The sequence below is a fragment of the Hyperoodon ampullatus genome, assembly GCF_949752795.1.
Source record: "Hyperoodon ampullatus genome assembly, chromosome: 10".
Lineage (NCBI taxonomy): Eukaryota > Metazoa > Chordata > Mammalia > Artiodactyla > Ziphiidae > Hyperoodon > Hyperoodon ampullatus.
Genome location: NC_136923.1, coordinates 49,651,341 through 49,677,923, shown reverse-complemented (window position 1 = coordinate 49,677,923; position 26,583 = coordinate 49,651,341). Strand labels below are relative to the sequence as shown.

Here is a 26,583-nt window from a genome sequence, read left to right as displayed (position 1 = left end):
TTGTCCCCTCCGGCACTCCGTAGCGCTCCCTCGGCGAGCTCCACGTAGGCCGCGCAGGCGCCTTGGGCACACGCTCACCTGGTGCCGTTGTCGCCGCCGCCGCCGCCGCAGAGGCTGGATGGGGGGCCGAGGCCAACCGGTGGCACCTAGAAGAGAGAGACGCGGCGGCGGCGACGCCGACACCCGCAGGACGAGTGTGCCGACCCGCCCGCGAGGCCAAGGAGGAGAGGCGAGGCCCGGCCCCCGCGGTCCCTGGTGTAGAGAACCCTCCGTCGCCGCCGCGGCCGGGTCTCTCAGAGCACTCGCCCTCAGGTCGCATTCACATTCAGGAACCCGCGTTGCGCCATGTTCAAGAAACTGAAGCAAAAGATCAGCGAGGAGCAGCAGCAGCTCCAGCAGGCGCTGGCCTCTACTCTGGTACTATGGCCGCCGCGCTCCCCTAGTTCCCTGACCTTTGACCTCTAACCTGAGGCTTCCCCCAAACCCCGGACTGGGAAAGAGCTCAGGGCGGTCCAGGTCCTCCGTGACTCCTGACCCGGGTCCCCATCCTAAAACTCCGTTCTGGTTGGGGGTGGCTGGATTCGTGACACCTGACCTCTGGTAATTTCCCCTAATGCCCAACCCGGTCTGAGAGTAAGTGAGGGGGCTCCGATCTTGCATGATTTTTGACCCATATCGAAGGTTCCACCAACCATCCGAGACCCCACCTCAAGAGTGAGGGCGGAATGGGAAAACCAGGGTCCCTTGTAACATCTGATCTCTCGACTGAAGTCCCCTCTCTGATCCCCGACCCGAGATTGAGTACGGAGGGGCTCCTGGCCCGTGACGAAGTCTAATTCTAAACCCTGGTCCAGGCGTGAGGGCCAGGGGTCGAGCCATTCCTGCCCAGGCTGCTTGCAGGAGCATTGGGACCTGAAAGAGGTGGCGGTGTGGCCGGCGTCCAGCGCCCGAGGCTGTCACGAGTTAGGCACTTCACATAACTTGGTTGATCCGGGACGGGCGGAGGGGCTGACACTATGCGGCCCAGCAGGGCTTTGCGCCTGTCCACAGCTCGGCTCTGCTTCTTCAAGTCTCGTTAATGTTTGTTTTTCACGAACGCTGTTGCTTCAGGAAATGACAGTTTTCAGGAAAAAGGGGGCGTGTTAGTAGTGTTAATTTAAAGAAGCAGAAGCAGTTTCCTAAGCAGCTGTGATCGTGTGTTTGGGGGCTGGCAGCACGTGGTCCCTCCAGCAAAGGGGAGGGCGTCTGCTAAATTCCTTCCCAGCCTTTCAGAGTCTCAACAGATGGAGCAAATCTCTCTCTTAACTTTAGAGTTTCTACAAGAAAGGCTGAGTTTTGACTAATTTGGAGGCATTTCTAAACATCTTTAACATAACATTTATCGTATACAACTTTTAAATATAGCTAACGAATTAACAACTACTATATCAGACAACTTGAATTTATTCTGAAACTGTAAATTGAAGTTGTTCTCTAAAAATGTAAAGCTCCCGTAGAGTGAAACAGTGGTTGAGATACATAGGTACATGGGACTGAAAGCTTGTTCATTCTCCCAAGTGAAATGTAAATAGTGATTAAGATTTCAGTACTAAAATTTTACTTTTCATACCATTTACCACAAGCTTTTAAATTTTACAAAACACCCTTATTTAAGAAACAAAGGAAAAACTAAAAAATGAGGTACAGATGAGGAGTGTGGGGAAACAGGCGTGGTAGTGAATGTAAGGGACTCTATACATATCACTGATCCAGGATTCTACCTATAGAAATTTATTCTAAGAAAATTTAGGATGTATTAAGCAGTTAACCACATGGATTTTCACTTCAGTGTTGTTTTAATAGGTAAAATCTGGCCAAAAATGTTCAACGCTAGAAAATTGGTTAAACACGTTATATTGGATAGTTATTCCGCAGCCTTAAAAAAATGCCGTCATTTTTTAGGTTCTTCCTCTATGCTAGGCATTTTGCTTGTATTATTTTGTTTAATTCTCACATAACTCTACAACTTAGAGAATCTTTCATACATGGAATGAGGCTCAAAGGGGCTAAGTAACCTGCCTGATGTCACACAGCTAGAGTTAGAGCCTACAGAGATGGAGGCTCTAACTTGTAGTAAAAGATTGAAAAACAGGGCTTCCCTGGTGGTGCAGTGGTTGAGAGTCCGCCCGCCGATGCAGGGGACACGGGTTCGTGTCCTGGTCTGGGAGGATCCCGCGTGCCGCGGAGCGGCTGGGCCCGTGGGCCATGGCCGCTGAGCCTGCGCGTCCGGAGCCTGTGCTCCGCGACGGGAGAGGCCACAGCAGTGAGAGGCCCGCGTACCGCAAAAAAAAAAAAAAAAAAAAAGATTGAAAAACAGTGTGTAAGGGCTTCCTTTGTGGGGAAAGTATGTATATAAGTGTGTATATATATATACACACAGAAATAGTGAAAATAGTTTAAGAAGAATATGCTCCAAGGTGCTAATTCTTTTTCTTATTTGTAATATTATCTTTTTTCATGAGCTTTAACAAAGGGAGGTTGTCTTTAGAAAAATAGTAAAAGAGCTAGTTAAAAGATAATGTATTAGAGCTCCCAGTTTCTATGGGTTGATGCCTCTGGTGAGACAGTGCATGTGGAGCAAATAATATCACCTTGTATACAAAAGATTTAAAACATTCCTCTTTGATAACATATTTATTTATTCAGAATGCCAGAGTAAATTAAATTGTTAGTGATCAACTGCTGATAGAAACTTGATTCTTTTCTGGTCTTGATCCTCAGCTATTCAGAACTCTTCAAGTTGAGAAGTTCTGGATTTATTTGTTTATTTATTTATTTTGTTTATTTATTTTTGGCTGCATTGGGTCTTCGTTGTTGCGCGTGGGCTGTCTCTAGTTGTGGCGAGCGGGGGCTACTCTTTGTTGCGGTGTGCGGGCTTCTCATTGTGGTGGCTTCTCTTGTTGCGGAGCACGGGCTCGAGGCATGTGGGCTTCGGTAGTTGTGGCACGTGGACTCAGTAGTTGTGGCGCACGGGCTTAGTTGCTCTGCAGCATGTGGGACCTTACCAGACCAGGGATCGAATCCGTGTCCCCTGCGTTGGCAGGCAGATTCTTAACCACTACACCACCAGGGAAGTCCCGAAGTTCTGGATTATTGTTTTCAGAGTTAAGGATTTCTTTCAAGCATGAATTAAACAAATATTTTTTGATGGGACAGCCCTTTTATAACAGATTACACATATCCTTGTTTTCTTGTGCAAAGGATCCTGAATTTGTATAATATCAATGTCTTTTTTTTTTTTTTTTTGCGGTATGCCGGCCTCTCCCGTTGTGGAGCACAGGCTCTGGACGCGCAGGCTCAGCGGCCATGGCTCACGGGCCCAGCCGCTCCGCGGCATGTGGGTCTTCCCAAACCGGGGCACGAACCCGTGTTCCCTGCGTCGGCAGGCGGACTCTCAACCACTGCGCCACCAGGGAAGCCCTAATATATATATATATATATTTTAAGATTTATTTATTATTTATTTATTTTTGGCTGCGTCGGGTCTTGGTTGCAGCACGCGGGATCTTCGTTGAGGCATGTGGGATCTTTTGTTGCTGCCCACGGCTTCTCTCTAGTTGCGGTGTGCGGGTTTTCTTTTCTCTAGTTGTGGTGCGCAGGCTCCAGGGCGCGTGGGCTCTGTAGTTTGCAGCACACGGCTTAGTTGCCCCGCGACATGCTGGATCTTAGTTCTCTGACCAGGGAGCGAACCCGCGTCCCCTGCATTGTAAGGTGGATTCTTTACCACTGGACCACCAGGGAAGTCCCTCCATTTAATATTTTTCTAACAACAAATATCTACTTGGATTTTTAAATTCCTTACAGAATGAATTTGATAAAAATTATTAAAAAGTAATATAGAATACTTTCTAACTTCTTAGGATATATGTAGTGCCATGAGTAAAAATATTTTTTAACATTTTCAGCCTTTTTCGAATATTACTGAAACTTAAAAATTATAAAAAGCACAGGCGCAAATGGACAATTGTATGATTCCACTTGTGTGGGGTACCTAGATTAGTCAATGTCATAGAGACAAAACATAGAATGGTGGTTGCCAGGGGTGGAGAGGGGAGTGAGGAGTGGGGAATTACTGTTTAATAAGAACAGAGTTTCAGTTTGGGAGGATGAAAAAGTTCTGGAGATGGATAGTGGTGATGGTTGCACAGCAGTGTAAATATAATTAATACCACTGAACTGTACACCTACAAATGTTGAAAATGGTAACTTTTATGTTATGTATACTTTACCACAATAAAAAAAAAATTTTGAAAAAGCGCAAAATGTGGGCCTACCCCAAACCTGCAGAATTATAGCTTTTTTAGAGTGGGGCCTCAAAATAATAGTTTATGTAATAGAAATTTTTTTGTGTGTGTGTGATACGCGGGCCTCTCACTGTTGTGGCCTCTCCCGTTGCGGAGCACAGGCTCCGGACGCGCAGGCTCAGCGGCCATGGCTCACGGGCCCAGCTGCTCCACGGCATGTGGGATCTTCCCGGACCGAGGCACGAACCCGTGTCCCCTGCATCGGCAGGCAGACTCTCAGCCACTGCGCCACCAGGGAAGCCCAGTTCCCCTCCTTTTTAAAAAAAATATTTATTGATTTCTTTATTTACTGGCTGCGTTGGGTCTTCGTTGCTGCATGCGGGCTTTCTCTAGTTGCTGCGAGCGGGGTCTACTCTTCATTGCGGTGCACGGGCTTCTCATCACAGTGGCTTCTCTTGTTGCGGAGCACGGGCTCTAGGTGTGCGGGCTTCAGTAGTTGTAGCACGCGGGCTCAGTAGTTGTGGCTCGCAGGCTCTAGAGCACAGGCTCAGTAGTTGTGGCACACGGGCTTAGTTGCTCCACGTCATGTGGGATTTTCCTGGACCAGGGCTCAAACCCATGTCCCCTGCATTGGCAGGCGGATTCTTAACCACTGTGCCACTAGGGAAACCCTAATCATATATTTAGTTTCCACACTAGTCAACACTGGATAGTTATTTTTAGTCAGGTGCTTTCTTGGTGCATGTATTAACTAAATTAATACATGAAATAATAAAAGGTGTGGATTTATATTATCCCCATTTTACAGATAAGAAATTGAGGCCTAGGGAGGTTAAGTAACTTGTCTGTGGTAGACAGCTACTACCACACAGCTAAGTGGTAAAGCCGAGATATGAACCCAGTTTTGCTCTAAAACCCATTCTCTTAACCAGAGTACTATGCTTGTTGCTTTGTTTCAGTTTTTAGTAGCAGCTTGTGGTTTTAACGGAAACTAGAGCTTCTCAAAACTCTTGCAGGATAAGTGTTATATATTATACGTACATATATATTTAAGTTCTCTTCCTTGATTTATCTGATTGCTCTGGATTACTTGTTATACTTGTATTTCTTCATACTTGTCATCGTTTATCTTTTTTCTTTTTTTTTGAGAAAAATGCCTTGTTATTATTGGTTGTTTGTTTATATTTATGAAGACCTGGTGAGTGGTTTATTTCAGTAGCTAACATGGGTTTTCTCTGCTCTTACCTGCTACTCTCCTGTGTCGAGGGCCAGCCAGAACACAGAGTCCTGCTTTGAAAGGTGACCATACGATTTATTATCCAAACATTCTTATGAATGAATGGGGACGCTACTGGCAGTTATCTTGGAACATAAACTGGCATGAACTGGGTGGGACTGGGATTGCCTTGGTCAGACTGGGGCCTATTGTTACCCTGCTGCTTTGTGGTACCAGCCCCTGCTATTGGAGCGCTAACTCCTCCAAGGTGTTGCTCTTTGTATTTGGCTGTTACTGTTGTCTGGAGATCTATTTGGGTTGGGGGAGGCTGACCCCACGTACCTGTTTGTCTTGCAGACACTTAACACATTGCTGAGAGCAGTAATCTCCCTTTATAGTGTCTAAAACTGTGATTTTTTTTTTTTCCTGTTGCAGAAAGTTGCTGCTAGCCTCTCCCGCAGAGCTTCTCTGCGTGTTCAGGGTTATGGCTACCTTTGCCCTGATTTTTCCACCAATTTGAATCCTTTTGCCTTTGAGTCTTCAAAAATTTATTTTCTTTTTGCCTGTGGTGTTCTCTCTCTTGTTCTAGAGTGTTAATCTGTCTGCTTTTCTATTTTTTTTTAACCTTTATTTCAATGGCTTTTGGGTTTTGGGGAGGAAGAGGAGTAAACAGTGTTTATTTTTGCATTGTGCTGGACACCCAGTGGACGCTTTAAGTGTGGTGACTCCTGTGTTGGAAACTTTTAGGTATTATTTCTTTGATAATTCCCTCCCCTTTGTTTTTTCTCTTCTGTCCTGAAAGTCCAGATAGTTAGCTTTTGTGCCTTCAGGATAGATTCTCATTTATTATTTTTTACCCTTTATGGTCTATTTTTATTTTTTTGTTCTATTTTTGAGAGTGTGCTTCAATTTAACTCTTCAGTTGAATTTTTTGTTTTATATATTTATTTATTTATTGAAGTATAGTTGATTTACAATGTTGTGTTAGTTTGCTTCAATTGAATTTTTAATTTTGGCTACTCTATTTTTAAATTTCCCAAGGCTGTTTCTTATTGTCTTTTGCTTTTTCATAGCATTGCTTTTGACATACGATATATCTTTTCTCTCTCTGAGAATAATGGGGATTTTTTTATCTTTCGTTTTCTTTTAATCTTTATTGTGTTAGGGTTTTTTTTTAAATTGTTTATTTATTTATTTACTTATTTACTTGGCTGCGCTGGGTCTTAGTTGTGGTGCAGAACCTAGTTCCCTGACCAGGGATTGAACTGGGACCCCTGCATTGGGAGCGTGGAGTCTTAACCACTGGACCACCAGGGAAGTCCTGTGTTTGTTTTTTGGTTTTGGGTTTTTTTTCTTCTTGTTTTTGGCTCCCTCTTACATTGGAAATTTTCTTCATTCAGTGCTCTGGGCTATCTGTTCATATTTAAGGGCGAGGCACTAATAATCTGATGCTATTTGGAAGTAGCATGTGATTGACACTGGGGCTCACTGGTGGGTGACAAGCTGTAAACTGGTTTTATTGTTGGGAGAAATATCTACATGTTGGTAATCAGAGGCCTAGCTGCCAAGTTTCTGGAAGCAGGTCTGAGAAGGACTGCTGGAGGTTCCACTGTTCACTGTGCAGAACATCGCCTAATCCTGCTCTGTTTAGTCACGCACTTTGCCCTTCTCTCCTGTCTTACTGTGCTTGGTTTCACCCAGTTTGAAGTCTCATTGGCTCCAGAAAATAAACCTCTGTTTCCTCAGAGGCTATGTAAGGTGGGACAGGGGACCTGGGGAATCTTTCAACCAATCTTTCTGGTTTTGATCCTGTCTCGTCTTGCTTTATAACTTTTGCTTTAAGTCCTAAGTCTTTTTATGGTTCTGGGGATGAAAATAGGCTTCTTCTCATCACTATTCCCTTCTCATTACTATTCCCTTCTCCATGGGGTTGTAGTGGCTGTCAGCAGTACTGTTACTTTAGTATTCTTTCACTCACATCCAATCTTCTGAAAATTGGTTGAAATTTAACTCTTTGGGAGGGAGAGAAAATAGGAACATATAGAGCCAATCTACTATGTTTAACTAAAAGTCTCCTTAAATTACTTTTGAATGAGTGGATTTCACCATATTAAAGGGCTGTTTTTGAGAGGTAAGCATTTATAACATGAACAGCAATATTTCATTTCCGGCACTACTATTTAGATGTCAGGATATGGAAGGTACTTTATTACAGACATAATGGAAAGCTCTAATAATTTTGGTAACTAGTATACAGAGGTTTATGTGAAGCATTAACTCCCAGTTACTTTGGCCATTCCTTTATAGCTGGGATGTCGGATGGGTTTGGCAGAGACTTTCAGGAGTGCCGTGGTGAGGAGTCTACGGCTATGTCCTTGCCATGATTGATTACCATGGGTGTAGGAGGGAGAAGTGAAGCCAGGTGTTTGTTATGCTTGTGTAAGAATAACATCTCATCTATTGGGGGCATAACTTGAGAACTGAGTAGTGTCAAAAGGCCTCTAAGCAGCCAAAATGTTAATGTCACTAGCTTCACATTCCATAGTTAATGTATGTTGTTTATAAGAATACTTTAAAAAATCCCTCGCTCAGAGCTTCCTTATGCTTATTTTGTCTACAGTTCCAATAAATGTAGTTATCTAGTTTCTAAACTAGTAGCAGGCTAAAATGGACAGAGAAGATATACTACAAGTAGCATATTGATAGGAATGACAACTGACCTAGAAAATGTTAAATTATATTCAATTTCCTTTTATCTTTGAAAACTAGAATTAGTTATTTTTGGAAAGGTGAAACCTCATTTCAGAAAAGTGTAGATTCAAAATGGTTAAACCTCATTGTTATCTCCAAACCCCTTCAGGTATTAGTGAGGTTTAACCATCTTGAATCTATAACTGTAGATAGATATCTGTCTAACAATTCAGCTATTTTGAGTAATTCTTTCTATGAAAACTCCCAGATAATAGAGCCCCTTATGGAATAAACTATGATTAACATAGTTTTGACTTTAATGTAGAACTTCCCAGTAATGTGAATGTCCAAAATTTGTGTTTTTGTTATCTTTAGATTTTATTGTTCAACCTAGAATTAATGCTTTTTAATTTCTATTTTATGGTATATTTAAAATATATTAGATATATTTATATTTAGATATAAATATATTTAGATATATTTGATGTATTCTAGATTTAATAGTTAGTGGCCATGTTTATCAACATTGTACTTATACAGAACATGGTATGATGAAAGCAGTTCAGGTGGGTTGTGGAATCTGTGGATTGGGATCAGCTTTTTTTTTTTTTTTTTAATGAAAGACTAGATTAGGTCAAAATGTGGCATCTTATGTTGTAAAGGTTAAGGTTTCGTAAAACTTTTGTTTTAGAAGTGTCTGTGTGAAAAGGATGTTCTTGTTTTACTGTGGGTCCCAGTGAAAAAAATTTGAGAAATAGTGATCCAGAGAATACTGGGGAAGTGGATGAGGGGCTCAGAAGACCTGTTTGCTAACCCAGGTCTTGCAGTATGCAACCTGATCAAGCCACATAAGCACTGTGAGCTTCTTACTTTCTTGTCAGGAAATTGGGGATGATAACTGTCCTGCTTACCTTTCAGATTGGTTGTGAGAATCAAAAGAGAAAGTATTTGAAAGCATTTGTAATTTCAGAACGCTTCTTTATTTAACAGAGCCTGCTAAGGTGCTGTGCTGGTGTTGTATTTGTCTTGAAGGGTAGATGTAGTCTCTGTACCATAGGGTTGAGAGACAGTTACTCCTGGTGTGGTGGGAGTGTGAGAGGATCAGGGTGGCATCTGATAGAGTCTTGATGGGTAATGAAAAGTCATGGTGTTCAAGGCTTATTATTCCTAAAGGTGACTGTACTAATTTCCTAATGTTGCATAACACATTACCACAACCTTGCTGCGTAATAACCCAGTTATTGTTTCACAATCTGTATGTCAGAAGTCTGGCATGACATGACTGGCTTCTCTGCTTAGGGTCTCATAAGACTAAGATCAGTTATTGTCCAAACTGTGTTCTCATCTGGAGGTGAGGGTCCTCTTCCATGCTTATGTGGTCGTGGTAGAATTTAGTCCTTTGTGGTTGTAGGACAGAGGTCCTTATTTCTTGCTGGCTGTTGAACGGGACCGCTTTCAGCTCCTACGGCTGCCCACAGTTCCTTGCCACTTGGCCCCCACAGGCCTTTTGTTTTCTTTCAGGGTAGCAGGAGTACATCTCTCTGCTTTCTGCTACTGCCTCTGCACTCTGGACTCATTTGAAGGGCTTGTGTGATTAGGTTGGACCCGCCCAGACAATCTCCTTTCAATTAACTCAGAGTCAACTGGTTAGTAACCTTAAATATACCTGCAGAAACCTTTTTGCTATGTAAGGTAAGACAATCAGGGCAGTGATATCTCATATTCACAAGGTGAGGGTCATTTGGGGTCATCTTCAAATTCTGCATACCACAGTGACTAAAATGGGTTTTTTTATACTGAAGTTGAGGGCTATGGTCAATTAATAATCAGTTAGTTGGCAATAAAAATATTAATTGTGAGCCTGGTTATAGCCATCAGGTTTTTTTGGTAAATAGCCATGAGAAATCTGAAGACAGATTTCTAAGCTATGAGAATTAATTAGACCAAATTTAGTTTGAAGGAATCTAAATCCTTATATATTTTGAAGTGAGAGGTTAGCCTGTTAAAGATCCAGGACTTTGGGATAAACACTCAAGTACAGTTAGTTTTTTATGCATGTTTTATACTTTACAGTCATATCCATTCCCTCATGTGATCCTTACTTTTGCAACTCCAGAGGAAGACCTACAAGCCATCAGGCCAAACCTTGCCACGTGGTACTACTTTTTGGAGGACAGTGTGTGTTAGAACCCATTCTTTAACTTTATAAACCCCAACATTTGATTTTGCTGATTTATCCAGAGCTGATGAGGCTCCAATTACGATTAGGCTCACATGAGGCCAAAGTAAAAAGACATAGTCCCACTTAAAAAAATTCACAGTGGAGGTGTACTTTTCAAGTGATTTCAAGGTCCCTGTCTGAAGTAGCCCTGTCCTGGCATCTGGGCATTTGGAAAGCTGAATTATTAATCCCCAAATTTTTTGGATATGATGACATCACAACAGAGAGGGTTAGCTAAGAGCTATATCCTTTAGCCTAGTATTACTTCTCTAATTACTTTCCTAACTTTTTGCCCTCTCGGTGGCCCTTTTATTTTATTTATTTATTTATTGGTCTGTTTTTAAAAATATTTATTTAATTTTTTTGGCCGCGTCGGGTCTTAGTTGCAGCGTGCGGGTTTCTCTCTAGTCGTGGCACAGAGGCTCCAGAGCATGTGGGCTCTGTAGTTGGGGCACGTGGGCTTAGTTGCCCCGTGGCATGTGGGACCTTAGGTCCCCAACCAGGGACTGAACCCATGTCCCCTGCATTGGAAGGCGGATTCTTAACCACTGGACCACCAAGGCAGTCCTGGTGGTTCTTTTATTAAAGGAGATATTACATACAACAATTTAAAAGTAGATACAAATGGAGTTTCTCCTGGTCATAGTGGTAGCGTTTGAAACATCTACAGCCTTTGAAGCTGGCATGGTTTGAAGTTTATGGCTCTAGGTGTGGGAAGGGTTATTGCACTTCCCTCAACTTCAGTGAGAACTGTTTCTGAAGTGCTCTGAATACTTGTGATTTTTGTTTCAGTCCTGGGTAAACACTGTCCAGTAACTGCTTTCCCTTCCCATTTTCTAAGCACAATGTTGGCTTCATACATTTTCTAGACATTTAAAACATTGATAAGCTTCAGCTTTATTTCACATTCAACCATTTTGTTGCTTAAAATTTTAAGGCCTTACTGTTTCTGTTTTATCTTGATTGAGAAGGGATATCTTATCCCCTAAGGTAACTGCTGCACATAGCTAATTCCTTCTGTCACATGTTGATTTTTCTGGTTCATCTTTTAGAAGGTATGTGTGTGCTGGAATTCTACACTGTAAGCAACAGAACTCAGTCTAGCTAGTTAAGCAGAAAAGGGGTCTATTAATGAATAGTTGGTGACTTACAGAATTTTCAGGAGGGCCTGAAAGTCTGGGCTGATCGCTGTGCTCAGCCACACTTGGGGGGTTGCACTAATAATAAGAATGTTGCAGCCGCCTCAGTTTGGCAGCATTGCATCTTGCACTGGACAGCTCTTGTGAACGACTGCATGAAGCTCCGTGTCTCCATGTTCACCAGCTGATGAACTGTATTAATTTTGCATGTCTGTTTTCTCATATTACCCACTTATGGCTCAGACTCTCGTGTGGGTATGTTCATTGGTGGAGTTCAGGTCACCTGCCCTAGATGAACAGAAGACTGGGGTGGTGAGTTTTCTGAATTCTGACTTACAAGCACTTACAAGAGCTGTTTAGAAAAAAAGGTTATTAAACTTTGTCATGTTTTGTTGATGTTTTCCCCTCCTCCCAGTTAAACTATTCCTTTTGATTTCTGCTTCTGACATAAAAATCTCTTTCCCATTCAGAGATTATAGAAATAGACTCTCATATTTTCTCTTACATTTCAATTAAAAATCATTTAAATCTTTAATATAGCTTAAGTATGAAGTGAGGATCTGATTGATATTGCTCCCCCGTATGGATGGCCATTTGTCCCAGCACCGTTTATTGAGCATTTGTCTTGATTAGAAATTTTAGACTTATTGTAAACTGAATATGTATATGTGTGTGTAGAGTGTGTGTATGTGTGTGCACCATTCCTCGTGACCTCTCTGTTCTAGCATAGCCACAGCAGTATGTACTGACTTGACAGATTAGGGCTGCATTTGTTCATTCAATCATTTATTTAACAAATATTTATTAAATGCCTTTTTAGGTAGTGCTCTACAGACTACAGAAGGGTAAGACATTGAGACATTTCTTTGTGGAGATGAGTTAGGATCTGTCTTGTTATGGGTGATGGGGGGTCTTGAAGTTTTGGTTTTATACTTTTTGGACTGTTTTTAGCTCACCTTGGAGTACACCTCAGACTCCTAGTTTAAATTTGGGGCCCTTTCTCCTGTGGGTTTCTGTATAGGACTCATGTGTTCCTTTACAGAACAAATGGACTGGCATCTCAGTATTGGGCTATGGTGTGCATGGTGTTCTCAAAGCACGGCCCTTGACTAGAGAGATGTTTACCTGTGCAGTTCATTATATTGAATATTAGAGCTGGATGGCACTTCAAAGATTGAATTGACAACCTTATTTTTTATGAACTTTTAATTTTGGAATAATTTTGATTTATAGGAAAGTTGCAAAGATAGTACAGAGAGTTTTCGTATACTTCTCACCCGGTTTCAGTTTCCCCTAATGTTATCATCTTTTAAATAAAATTTTATTTATTTATTTTTGGCTGCATTGGGTCTTCATTGCTTTCTCTAGTTGTGGTGAGCGGGGGCTGCTCTTCTTTGCGGTATGCGGGCTTCTCATCGCGGTGGCTTCTCTTGTTGCGGAGCACGGGCTCTAGGTGTGCGGGCTTCAGTAGTTGTGGCACGCAGGCTCAGTAGTTGTGGCTCACGGGCTCTAGAGCGCAGGCTCAGTAGTTGTGGCGCACGGGTTTAGTTGCTCCACGGCATGTGGGATCTTCCTGGACCAGGGCTCGAACCCGTGTCCCCTGCATTGGCAGGAGGATTCTTAACCACTGTGCCACCAGGGAAGTCCTAATGTTATCATTTTATGTTATCATCATGACCTTATTTTTGAGGTTAATTTTAGCCCTCAAAATGTTAATTTAGCTAAGATCATAGTTCTAGTTGGTGGCAGAATCAGACCAAGGACCCAGTAGGTAGCCTGGGTCTGCTAGTTGATTATGTTTCAGTTATCCTTTTCTGTTTTTCATGTATTTGCTCTTTTCCTTCCTTTCACTGGGTTCTTTGGGCATGGACTGTGAGAAGGGCTACCTAGTACATAGTGCGCTCATCAATGTAGTCTTTCTAATTTGTGCAATAATTTTTAAATCTAGGCTTCCTCCAATTCTTCAACGCCAACGAGAACCAGGAGCAGGACGTCTTCACTTACAGAGCAGCTTGATGAAGGTACACCCAATAGAGAGGTAAGTTTGGAATTTCTTCTTCAATAAATCTCTTACAAGAAGCTTATTAATTTAAAATGTAATGCTACTGTTGATAACAAAATGGGAAATTATGTAATTCCTAGGTATTGTTTTTATTTTAGTAACAATTTTTGTTTTCAAATAGTAGTGTTGCTTTTGTAAAGTGTTTTCTTTGAATATCTTAATTTGAGAGGATAATATACTTTGCCTTTAATATTTGAAATTTTCAGAATGATTTGATAACAATTTGTTCAGCATAGCATTATGTGGGGAGAAGTCCTATATTTTCAAGCTAGTGATTGGAAACTGAAGTAACTCCTAATTCCATGTGACTTGGAGCTGGCACTATAACTCAGATTAGATTTTTTTCCAACTTTTTTTCTTTCTGTGAAGGATTATATGAGTCATGCAAGTAAAACATAAGTACACAAATCAGGGTAAAAAGAGGGTAAAAGAAAAAAGAATAAAAAATAAATGCATAAATCAGTGAATTATTATGAAGTGAATCCCTGTGTGACCACCACCCAGGTCAAGAAAAGGAACACTGCCAGCACTAGAGTGCTGCTTCCCTTCCCCACAGAAGAGTACCATCATCCTGACTTCTTGATATTTGCTTCCTTCTTTTTTTTAACTTTTTTAATTTTTATAGTACCACTTAAATATGCTTTCTGTTGTAAACCTTATAGTTAAACCTTTGGGTTGTCTAGTTTTTGGCTATTATGAATTATGGTGCTGTGAACATTATTGTATATTTCTTTTGCTACACATGTACCTGCATTTCTTTTGCTATGTACTTAGGAGTAGAATCACTGGGTTAAAGGGTATACATAGTTTTACCACTTTAGAAGATAATGCCCATTGTTTTTCAGAATAGTTGTAGAATTTTACCTTCCGACCAGGAGTTTATGAAAGTTCTTGTTGCTCTATATCCTTGCTAGTCTTTAATTTCAGCCATTCTGGTGGGTGTGTAATGTTCTCTTATTGTAGTTTTAATTTGCGTTTCACTGATGACTAATAAGATTGATCATTTTTCGTCTGTGTACTGATAACTTCTTTTGCGAAGTGCCTACTTAAGTCTCTTGCTCATTTTTCTATTGGTTTATCTTTGTCTTATTGATTTGTAGGAGTTCTTTTTTATATAGTGTGGATAGGAGTTTTTTATTGGATACATGCCTTGCAAATATCTGCTTCCACTCTGTGGCTTGCCTTTTACTCTCTTAATGGTGTCTTTTGAACAGAAGTTCTTAGTTTTAATGCATTCCAGTTTATCAATATTTTATTTTATGGCCAGTGTTTTTCATTTTTTAGTATTCTTTTCTTGCCCTTCAGAGTATTTCCCATTATTATCCTGTTTTACCTTTCATATTTGGATCTATACTCCATTTGGAGAAGATTTTTTTCAATATGGTGTGAGGTAGGGATCAAGTTTCACCACCGCCCCCCTCCCCACATAGCTATCCAGTTGTTCCATTCTTTCTATACTGCTGTACTGTGCTACCTTTTTTTCAGAAACTAAGTGTCCGTATTTGAGTGGATTTCTGGACTCTTGTTTCTGTTCTGTCATTTGCTTTGTCTTTGATCTGATCCCACACTGTCTTCATAACTGTAGTTTTATGTTAAATCTTGCCCTCATTAGAGTAGGTCTTCCCTGTCTTAGTTTTAAAACCAGAATTCCATAGACTGGGTGGCTTAAGCAACAGACATTTATTTCTCAAGCGTTCTGAAGGCTGGGCAGTCCAGGATCAAGATGCCAACAGATTCAGTATCTGGTGAGGGCCCTCCTCCTGATTTGCACACAGCTGTCATCTCATGATGTCCTAGCGTGGCCTTTCTTTGTTGCATGCACCTAGGGAGAGATGGAAGAGTGGGGAGGCAGCTCTCTTGTATCTTTCTCTTTTATAAGGACAGTAATCCCATCATGAGGGCCCTGCCCTCATTACCTCATCTAACTCTAATTACCTCCCAAAGGCTCTGCCTCCAAATACCATCACTAAATATCCTTGGGGGTTAAGGCTTCAATATATGAATTTTGGGGGACATATGCAGTCCATAGCACTCCTACCTTGTCCTTCTTGAATGTCTTAGTAATTCTTGTACCTTTCCGTATAATTCCATGTAAATTTTAGAATCAGATTTTCAAGTTGTACAAAACAAACTCAAAACAAAACAAGATAAAATATAGCACTGACAACAAAGAAACAAACCTGTAGAGATTTTTATTGGGATTGCATTGACTCTATAGATTAGTTAGGGAAAAGTCTCAATATTATGAGTCAAATTTTATAATCTTTTCAGTATTATAAGTAGTACTGGACTGAGCATTTTACATAATGCATAAGTTATAATGCTGTTATTCTTTAGGATAGATTTCTAAGAGTGGGATTGCTGGGTCATAGGGTGTATGCAAATTAAAAAATTTGAAAGATTTTTCCAAACTTCCTTGATGTTATTTTAAAACATAATTTTAAAAAACCTTTATTTAATAGATGTTGATAGCAAAATAAACTTAAAAACTTCATAGTAGTTTTTGCATTCAAAGTTAATGGCATATATACTGTGTCCTTGGTTTATGTATTTAAATGATCTGACAAAGTACATAAGAGTATAAAGTATATGCATACTTTCTTTGAGATCTTATTTTCTTATGCAGTATTTGCAATTTTGCAATTCTTTATGATTTCAAGTTTAATGTTGTTGAACTTAGTGTATATGTGTAACCAGTTGGAATGAAAGCTGCAGTACTGAGTAGTGAAAACACTTTTTGCAGTCAGTGTTAATGGCATCATTCCTACACTTACTATATTGATTGATATTATGGTATATTGGTTTACATATAATATAGTAGAAACCTTGAAAACAACTTGTTGATTGCTACTATTGCTTTTTTAAAAAAGATTTATCTAGGATGCTTTAAAACATTAAAATTGAATATATCTTTACAAAATAATCCTTTCTGAAAGGGATGGTTTGAGCATTCTTTTACAGCAGGCTAAGTAAGCTAAAGGTTAGTTTTTATTTCTTCCCAAATTTCAATACTAAAGGTCCTGTGCTTATAGGTATAGTTTAAGAAATGGTTTCTGATTGAAAGCCAAAGCAGTATCATCACTTCGTCTCCTTGCTTTTTTTTTAAAAAAATTAATTAATTAATTTATTTATGGCTGTGTTGGGTCTTCGCTTCTGTGCGAGGGCTTTCCCCAGCTGCGGCAAGTGGGGGCCACTCTTCATCGCGGTGCACGGGCCTCTCACTATCGCGGCCTCTCTTGCTGCGGAGCACAGGCTCCAGACGCGCAGGCTCAGTAGTTGTGGCTCATGGGCCCAGTTGCTCCGCGGCACGTGGGACCCTCCCAGACCAGTGCTCGAACCCGTGTCCCCTGTATTGGCAGGCAGATTCTCAACCACTGCACCACCAGGGAAGCCCCGTCTCCTTGCTTGTTAAGCATTTTCTAACAACTCTAAAAGATATTTTTGACCACAGAGTGAAATGTAAACTTTAGTTCAACTTATTTTACAGTAAATAAAGGACTTTTAAATTTCATGATTAACTTATAGATTAAAGGACATTACATAAAATTATCTTGTTACAGAGAATGGACCTGAGGACATGAGGAGGGGGAAGGGTAAGCTGGGACAAAGTGAGAGAGTGGGATGGACTTATATACACTACTAAATGTAAAATAGATAGCTAGTGGGAAGCAGCCGCATAGCACAGGGAGATCAGCTCAGTGCTTTGTGTCCACCTAGAGGGGTAGGATAGGGAGGGTGGGAGGGAGATGAAAGAGGGAGGAGATATGGGGCTATATGTATATGTATAGCTGATTCACCTTGTTATACAGCAGAAACTGACACACCATTGTAAAGCAATTATACTCCAGTAAAGATGTTAAAAAAAAGAAAAAAGCTTGGTAGATAAAGTCTAAGACAGATCCATCTTGTACCATAATCCACCTTAAGGTAAATGGTAAATACAGATGTATCATCTTAACCTAATGTAAAAATCCAGATTTACAAAACAAGTCAATGAACATATAATTTTTTTTCCTGTTGCAAGAAAAAGAAAAAAATTGTTAGTCACCGTGCTGCACGCCACCCCCACCCCCCGCCCCAGGTTTTTCATCTTGTTAAACCTCTAAGATGGAAGATACTCTGTCAGTGGTGGGATCCTCACTTTTAGTTTTAAGTTTCTTTTTAGCAAAATGTGGAAGTTTAATTCAAATTATAAATATTTGTCCCATCTCTCCAGTAGGTACAGTAAAGTCTATGCAATCTAGAATGCTTGGGAAGTAGAATGGTTTCATTAAGTTGAAATTAAGTTAGTTTCCATCAATTAAATGTTTTACCTATTTTCAGCTATTGCTGAAAATCCTAATGTCTATTTTCCCATATTAGTAAATATTATATGTAAATCTAAGTAAGTCTGTCTTTGATTGCAGTGTCTCAGGCTTCCTCATAGGGCTGTAAAAAATCATCTATATGATTGTAGACATTAAAGGCAAAGGAGCGTAGGGTGATGTGCACTGACCCTGAGATCTGCGGCTCTCTGGCGCTCTTTCATCCTGCACAGATGGCTGATCTGTCCAGTTGACCTGGTACTCTCTCCTGGGGATCCTAGGCACAGCCTCAGTACCGTCATCATAGGGCTTCCTTCCCCTTTGTGTTGCTTGAGATGAATCTTTTTTGCCTCTAGAGCGGGGTGCCTTTGAGCAATATGTAGTGTGGCATCATGTAAAAGGCTAACTAGGCAAATGACACTAACTGGCCTCCTGCCCTCTGCTCCACTCCGATTTTTTTTTTTAACTGAGAAAAAATTCCTATAACATAAAATTTACCATTTTAAAGTGAACAATTAGGTGGTATTTAGTACATTCACAATGTTGTGCATCCATCATATTTGTCTAGTTCCATGATATTTTCATTACCCTAAAAGGAAACCCCCTACTCATTAAGCAGTCACTCCCATTCTCCCTTTTCCCCAGCCACCACTAATTTGCTTACCTACTGTATGGATTTACCTATTTTAGATATTTCATTTAAATGAAATCACACAATATGTGACTTTTTGCATCTGGCTTCTTTCACTTAGCATCATGTTTTCAAGCATCATGTTTTCAAGGTTCATCTATATTGCAGCATGTATCACTACTTCATTCCTTTTTATGGCCGAGTCTAATGATTTTTCTAAGAGAATGAGAATATGTTTATTTGTTTGGAGTAAGATCTGGAATAGACTAGTGAGAAGGGGTTGGTTTTTGGAGTCATCTGGATTTGCTGGCTGAAGGATCTTTGAAGGTTGACTTTTCAGTGACTGAGGTTTTCTCATGTGTAAGATGGCAATAATAATGCCTTCCTTGTGGTGGTGTGGGGATTACCAGTAGTACAGCAGGTAACTCTCCTCACGTGGTGCCGTGCATGTGGTAGGTGCTTACTAAGTTGTTACTGGGGCAGCCACGGAAGACGGGAAGGGCTGCTCCACTTACCCTGCGTAGGTCCCCTCACGAGGGGAGGGAAACAGATGGACCATTATGCGGATTGGGGCCCTAGGGATGTTATTGCGCCATCTTTGCCTGCTGAACTTTTGAAGGAATGATATTTTCACTTTCCCTGCTACCCTGTTCTCTAGTTTGCTGTCTTGTGGAGGCACTTCCTCATAGATTGGGGGTCAAAGTAGGCATGTCCATTCTTTCCCTGGGAACTCATCTGTTCAAATTTTTCATATTATTTTAAAATTAAACTTTAGAGATCAGTTTATTTTCATATATGTTTTTTTTTTTTTTTTTTGGGGGGGGGGTACGCGGGCCTCGCACTGTTGTGGCCTCTCCCGTTGCGGAGCACAGGCTCCGGATGCACAGGCTCAGCGGCCATGGCTCACGGGCCCAGCCGCTCCGCGGCATGTGGGATCTTCCCGGACCGGGGCACGAACCCACGTCCCCTGCATCGACAGGCGGACTCTCAACCACTGCGCCACCAGGGAAGCCCCATATATGTATTTTGACTAAAAAATGCATAGAAAGAAATAAACTATTGTAGTTAATCGATGGATTCTGTTCTGTTTAGTAGATGTCTGTTCATGTATACTGTATGCTTTTTTTGCTTCCCTACATGCAGAGAGAGAGCCTGGAGTAGTAGAAGGATCACAGGATTCCATCCCTTACCTGCTGTGTGGCTTTAGGCAGCTTTCTTTAACTTCACAGAGCCTCAGCTCTCTCAACTTCAAATTGTAGTGAAATGAATATCTACTCTCACAGGGTTCTTGTGAAGGCAAGTGAATTCAGAAGTATGAAAATACTCATAATTTGTGTATCACATACAAAAGATCGTTATTATACAGAAAAGAAAAGGCTTCTTCTGTACTCACCAGCTCTTGAACAGCATGGACACTGCATTTTGTATTAAGAGTGACACTGTGGGGAAAGAAACAATGAAGTGTCAGGCTGCTTTGGAGTAGGTGCTTTCCCAGGCTTCAAGAAAGGTGTCCCTTTTTCTTTCTTATTCTCTTAATCTGAGATATTTTTCAGAAGCAAAATGCTGCCTCTTACCTTAGTGGTTGTCTTTGTATTTCCAAGTCAATTTTCACTGTTCCGTGTGATGACCCCTAACAGGGATTCTTGATACTCTCAGATTTGGACAATTCTTTTTTTGAATTTTGTTCGGTTTTTTGGAATTTATTCTTTGTTTCAGGGCTTCTAAAGGCATCGTTCTTTAGGAATTATTAAGAAGTATCTTCAGGGCTTCCCTGGTGGCGCAGTGGTTGAGAATCTGCCTGCCGATGCAGGGGACATGGGTTCGTGCCCTGGTCCGGGAAGATCCCACATGCCGTGGAGCGGCTGGGCCCGTGAGCCATGGCCTCTGAGCCTGCGCGTCCGGAGCCTGTGCTCCACAACGGGAGAGGCCACAGCAGTGAGAGGCCCGCGTACCGCAAAAAAAAAAAAAAAAAAAAAAGAAGTATCTTCAAAATAATGGGTGATAAATGTTTCTTCCTAAGTTTGGAATTAATTTTGCCCCTAAATGAATTGGCTTTCAAAGCTGGATATGCTTTTTTTTTTGTTAGATGTTAGATTATAACCTACTTACCCTCTGTCAGTTAATCAAAGGAAAAGCCATGCCTGTTAGATTGTCTTTGGTATCTATTCAACTCTCATATTTTTTCTTTTGATCTAATGATAGGACATGAATTATATTAATAGGTTTCCTAATATTAATCCAGTCATTCATTCCTTAAATCAACTCTGCTGGTCAGAGTGCATTTTTAATATACCGTTGTTCTCTGATACTCATTTTATTAACATTTTCTCTGACTCTATTTGTAAGGAGAGGGGTTTAATAAATTGGAAACTTTCTATCTTCTCTTCTTGCTCCTTTCTTTTCCTTCTCCTCCTCCATTTATTTAGGTCTTCTTTAATTTGTTTCAACAAAAGTTTATTGTTTTCAGAGTTTGTTTTGTACTACTTTTGTTAAATTTATTCCCAAATATTTTTTTCTTTTTAATGTTAATATAAGTTGAATTGTTTTCTGAATTTCATTTTCAGTTTTCTTGTTATTCTACAGAAATAAAATTGGATTTTTATAAATTAATCTTGTTATCCTGTAACCTTGCTGAACTCATTTCGTAGTTCTAATCATTCTTTCGTGAATTACTTAGTTTCTTCTTTGTACAAGATCAAGTCATCTGCAAATAGAGGTAGTTTTACATCTTCCTTTAATCTGGTTGCCTTTTATTACATTTTCTTGCCTAATTTTCCTGGCTAGAACCTCCAGTTGAATAGAAATGGTGAGAGCAGACATGCTTGTCTCTCATTCCTGATCTTAGGGAAAAGGCATTCAGTCTTTTTGTCATTAAGTATGATACTAGCCTTGGTGTTTAATAGATTCCCTTTCTCATGTTGAAGAAGTCCCCTTCTGTTCCTAGTTTGTTGAATGTTCTTAGCATGAAGCAGTGTTGGATTTTGTCAGATGCTTTCTTTGCATCTTGAGATTGACATTGTGGCTTTGTTTTATTCTGTTGATACGATGTGTTATATTAATTAGTTTTGGATATTAAACCAGCCCTGTATAGGATAAATTCCACTTGTTCATGGTGTGTAATTTTAAATTGCTGGATTTGATTTGCTAGTTTTTTTTTTTTTTTTGAGGATTTTTGTGTCTATATTCATAAGAGATGTTGGTCTGCAGTTTTCTTTTTTGTGTGTGTGTGATGTCTGGTTTTGGTGTCAGGAAAATTTTGGCCTTATAAAATGCGTTGGGAAGTGTTCCCTCTTGTATTTTGTGGGAAAACTTTGAAGATTAGTATTAGTTCTTTAAATGTTTGGTATAATTTACCAATGAAGCCATCTGATCCTGGGCTTTCTTTGTGAGAAGTGTTTTGATCACTAATTCAATCTCTTCATTTTTTATAGTTCTGTTGATATTTTCTGTTCCTCCCTGCATCAGTTTTGGTAGTATGTGTCTGTCTAGGAATTTGTCTGTGTTATCCATGTTGTCCAGTTTGTTGGCATACAGTTGTTCGTAGCATTGCCTTATAATCCTTTTTATTTCTGTAAATGCAGTAGTAATTTTTCCTCTTTTATTCCTGATATTAGTAATATAATATGAATCTTCTCTCTTTTTATTTTACTCTGTCAAACAAAATATGAACCAGTGTTTGATTCCACTTTCTTGATGAGTGTAGTGAGCATTCTCAGGATTGGAGTGGCAAGCTGATCTTTGATGACTTATTTTTCTCAAGTCCCAGATGCCCTGGGACTTAGCAGAAATTACTTGAATCTGTTTTGTTACTTTCCTGGTTTTCTGGCCTGATATGTGTTTTTTACCATCTTTATATAGCCTTGGTCTTTTCAGTGTTCATCAGTCCTTTTTTGCTATCTTTTTTGTTTAATGGCTGCTACTATAGGCAGTTTTTTTCTTGTATCTTCTGCTGAGTATATTGTGTACTTCTTAAGGTACACATTATTGCAAATAAGAAGGAAGTGAATTTGACTCAAAAAAGTAAGTGTTGCTACTAACAGCTATATATAACAGTGTCTGGGAAGATAGAAACAGGACCTCTTCTCTTCAAGGCAAATATACTAAAAGATACTAAACTTTTTAGGGTCCCTCTCCTAATAGGAGGTACATTAGTACATAGGAGACATATTAATTCATTACATATAGTGGATGCTAGGTAGCAGATGCTTTTCCGCTGGCATTAGGACTTAATTTTCTCTTTGAACTCTGGTTGAGAAGGACTAGGAGGGTTCTGTGCTGCCAGAGTTTGATTGAGTGCTGCACGCCAGAGGCTAAGGTGGGGCTCATGTCACTGGTGAAAGGAGGTTGAAAAAAGCGTTTCCTAGCTGATGCATAGAGCTCTCTGTGGCCCATTGTGAGAAGCTGCTGTCTCTAGGGAGGCTTCGTGACCAACAACTGAACCAAACCTCGCATCCACTTAGTGACTGAGTCTGTGGTAACCTCTGTGTTGTGATAGGGCAGGAAACCCAAACTGGGGCCCAGGGAATCAGATTGACTGGATAAGGAGGGATGAGCACAGGAGGAAGGAGAAGGAAAATACCTTCCTCAAAATAAACCTGTAAATGAAAATGCTAAAATAAATGCTAAGAAGACGGCCAATAAAAATCGGAATTGGGATATCAATTTATTCCAGGTGAAATTAGAATAATTAAAAGGGCAGTCTGGGGCTTCCCTGGTGGCGCAGTGGTTGAGAGTCCACCTGCCGATGCAGGGGACACGGGTTCGTGCCCCGGTCTGGGAAGATCCCACATGCCGCGGAGCGGCTTGCCCGTGAGCCATGGCCGCTGAGCCTGCGCGTCCGGAGCCGGTGCTCCGCAGCAGGAGAGGCCACAACAGTGAGAGGCCCGCGTACCGCAAAAACAAAACAAAACAAAACAAAAAAAAACAAAGGGCAGTCTGGATAAGACTTTGAAACAAGTATTTTCAGTAGGATAAATGAAGTAATAGTTTTCTTAAAAAGAACAGAGAATTGTGGGGGAAAAACAGGCCAAAAAATAGACTAGATAGATATGAAAAAGAACCAATTAGAAATCCTGGAAATAAAAAAAAATGATATAAGAATGTAAATCAGAATAAAACTCAGACTGGTCCCAGTTCAAGGGAAAATTAGGGAGTTTGAAAAGAATACTGAGTAATCCCACCAAAAACACAGAGTTAGAGATAGATAATTATCTAAGAGTAAGAGACATGGAGGATAGATTGAAAGCTTTCAACACATATCTGATAGGAATTTTAGGTAGTCGTCATGAATGTTGAGATACATAAAACTTTAGACAGTGTTAGTTCAACTGATGGGACCACACAGAAGAGGCAAATTAAATTCTTAGCAGATTTGAATTAGAATTTCAACGAAGTTTGAAAGAGTTGAGACAGACTTATTGAGGATATTTGAGAACTGAATCTTGGGAGACTTTGATAGGCATAAGAAGCAAATGACAAGGACCACAAGTGGGGAGGAAGCCTCCTTAGGCTTTGAAGTAGCTGTCAATGGAAACTAATTTCGACATACTTTGCTTTTTTACTTGGGATATGGCATGGAATGTAAATCGTTGTTTGGTAGCACCTTCTTTTGAAATGTTTGGTCAGCATGTGTTTCTATACTGGTTTCTATACAGCTTTTGTGTTTTTCTCTTAAAATTCCAAATCTACTTTTTAAAAAATTTTAATTTATTTATTTTATTTATTTTTATTTTTGGCTGTGTTGGGTCTTCGTTGCTGTGCGCAGGCTTTCTCTAGTTGCAGTGAGCGGGGGCTACTCTTCATTGCGGTGTGTGGGCTCCTCATTGTGGTGGCTTCTCTTGTGGAGCATGGGCTCTAGGCGTGCAGGCTTCAGTAGTTGCAGCACTTGGGCTCAGCAGTTGTGACTTGCAAGCTCTAGAGCTCAGGCTCAGTAGTTGTGGCGCACAGGCTTAGTTGCTCCATGGCATGTGGGATCTTCCTGGACCAGGGCTCGAACCTGTGTCCCCTGCATTGACAGGCGGATTCTTAACCACTCAGCCACGAGGGAAGCCCCAAATCTACTCTTAACTGTGAAATTTTAAATTATTTCCTTATGTGATATGAAGAATGACTTCATTTCAAAAATTAACTTTGGAAGCCTAAGAAGAGTGAATTTGTATAGCGTTTAACTTAAGATAACATCCACTCAAAAGATGACTTTTCTGAGTTTCCGGGAGAGTAAGATTTTCAGCAGGAGTGGAAACTTTGTATGATACCCTAGAGCCAAACAGGCATCTAGTGTATTTTAGTATACTACTGACACTAAATTTTAGGGTTTAGTATAAGATCAATTCTTGAATCCTACCCAAAGAGTACCAGTTATTAACATAACCAAAAAAGACTTTAAAAAAAAAAATTGTCTCATCTGTAAGGTGGCCTCTAATGTAGGACCAGATGAAGAGTTAGTGAAGGCTCTAGTCATTATCCATAACTCTAGAGCACTGAGATGAAAAGTGTAAGTTTTTAAACTTTTGCAGACATTTATTTTATGACATAATTCTTCATTATATATTATATAATATACATTAACAGCTAAGTTAATGTTGCAAAACTTTTGTTTTTTAAAGTTTTTATTTTGAAATAATCGGATTCATGGGAGGTTAAAAAATTTCTTCCTAGGGAGGCTCTGTGTACCCTTTATCCAGTTTCTCCCAAAGGTAACATCTTACATAACTATAGTACACTATCAAAACAAGGAAATTGACATTGGTAACCTCTCTGACATCACAGAGCTTATTCAGATTTCACCTGTTTTCTGTGTGTGTGTGTGTGTGTGTGTAGTTTTATGCAGTTTTATTACATATGTATGTTTGTGTAACCCCCACCATGAAAAAGTTCATTTTAATTATAATTTCTTATACACCTAATTCATGATAGCTAGTATTTTGGTGTATAGTATACAGGTTCTGAAAGAAAATTGAAGCTCAGAAGAGAATATATATCAAAAGACCTAGTATAATAGAATTTATCCTTAAAACTTATTATAAATTTGTTTCAAAAGTTTCTTCTGTATGTATTGGAGAAAACTGTATTTGTATATAAGTAGAAATAAATGATGATTTAAAGTTTTATGTGTTTATACTCCCCATAACTTTCCATGCTGTCTTTTTGAATATATAAAAATGAGTGGCTCAATATTTGTTATACTAAGGCTTTGTGTTCTTTACCATGTATTGTTCTTACTGGTATAGGCTCTCATACTGAATTGCCAGATGTGCTGTGGTGCCTGTTGCATATATCATTTGTATGCCAATAAGCAAGTTGTTTAAAGTTGAGTTTTGAGATCCAAAACAGCTCACCTCATCTCCCTTCCTGACCTTTCCCAGCAACTTACTATTTCTGTGGGTGGAGTGATGGGTGGCAGCAGTGGTGGTAGCACAAGGCCATTATAGCGTTGCGTGTGCTGTGTGGTGAGAACACTTTGCAACATGCCCTTATGATTTGTCTTTCATCCTTTGTTTTATTTTTATACCTCTGCTCATTACACTGAATGAGACAGCTCCTAGCCGGGATGATAGCAGAGCCTGCTTTTCTCTCTGAGTATACTATCTTTGCTTTGGATTCCTCCAAGCAGCCTAAAACCCAGACTGATGGTGTGGTGAGTCCTTCCACCGCTTTCTGCATTCCCTTTGTGGGGAAGCAAAGTAATTTGGTAATTCTAGAAGCACATCTCACGTTGCTTGTCACTTACCATCTCTAAAAGCATCTTCAGTGCCCTGTTGCTAACCTCCCTCTAAAAAATCGGAGAGTAAATTGCTGAATTCTGATGGCTGGTGTGTTTTCTGCTAGCTTTTTAACAGCAACAAAATAACACTGTTTTCATTAATGTAGTGAAGAATACTTTCACTTGGTCTAAACTCTAAGTTTTCTCCCTAGGGAATGTTTGCTCGTTAACTAAAAGAGGTAGGCATTGCTAGGAATCTCTGTTGGTAGGAGGCCAAGAATATTTTGAGATGTGACTCACATTTTTAGGAAAGAAAAATGCATTGTACGTAAAT

At 40.1% G+C, this 26,583-nt stretch overlaps 1 protein-coding gene across 2 annotated transcripts in view; it reads left to right on the top strand.

Moving 5' to 3' along the window:
* Nucleotides 1-324: 324 nt before the first annotated feature.
* GOLGA4 (golgin A4) overlaps nucleotides 325-26,583 on the top strand; it is a gene marked incomplete at its 3' end in the record, with an annotated part of 112,660 nt that continues 86,401 nt past the window's right edge. The window contains exons 1-3 of one of the 2 annotated variants that reach the window (XM_079712033.1): nucleotides 325-417; nucleotides 13,499-13,588; nucleotides 26,085-26,183. In XM_079712033.1, coding sequence (XP_079568159.1) covers nucleotides 346-417; nucleotides 13,499-13,588; nucleotides 26,085-26,183 — 261 coding nt within the window. In that variant the 5' untranslated portion in view covers nucleotides 325-345. The remainder of the gene's footprint in view (nucleotides 418-13,498; nucleotides 13,589-26,084; nucleotides 26,184-26,583) is intronic. The other variant, XM_079712032.1, reaches the window with a different exon arrangement.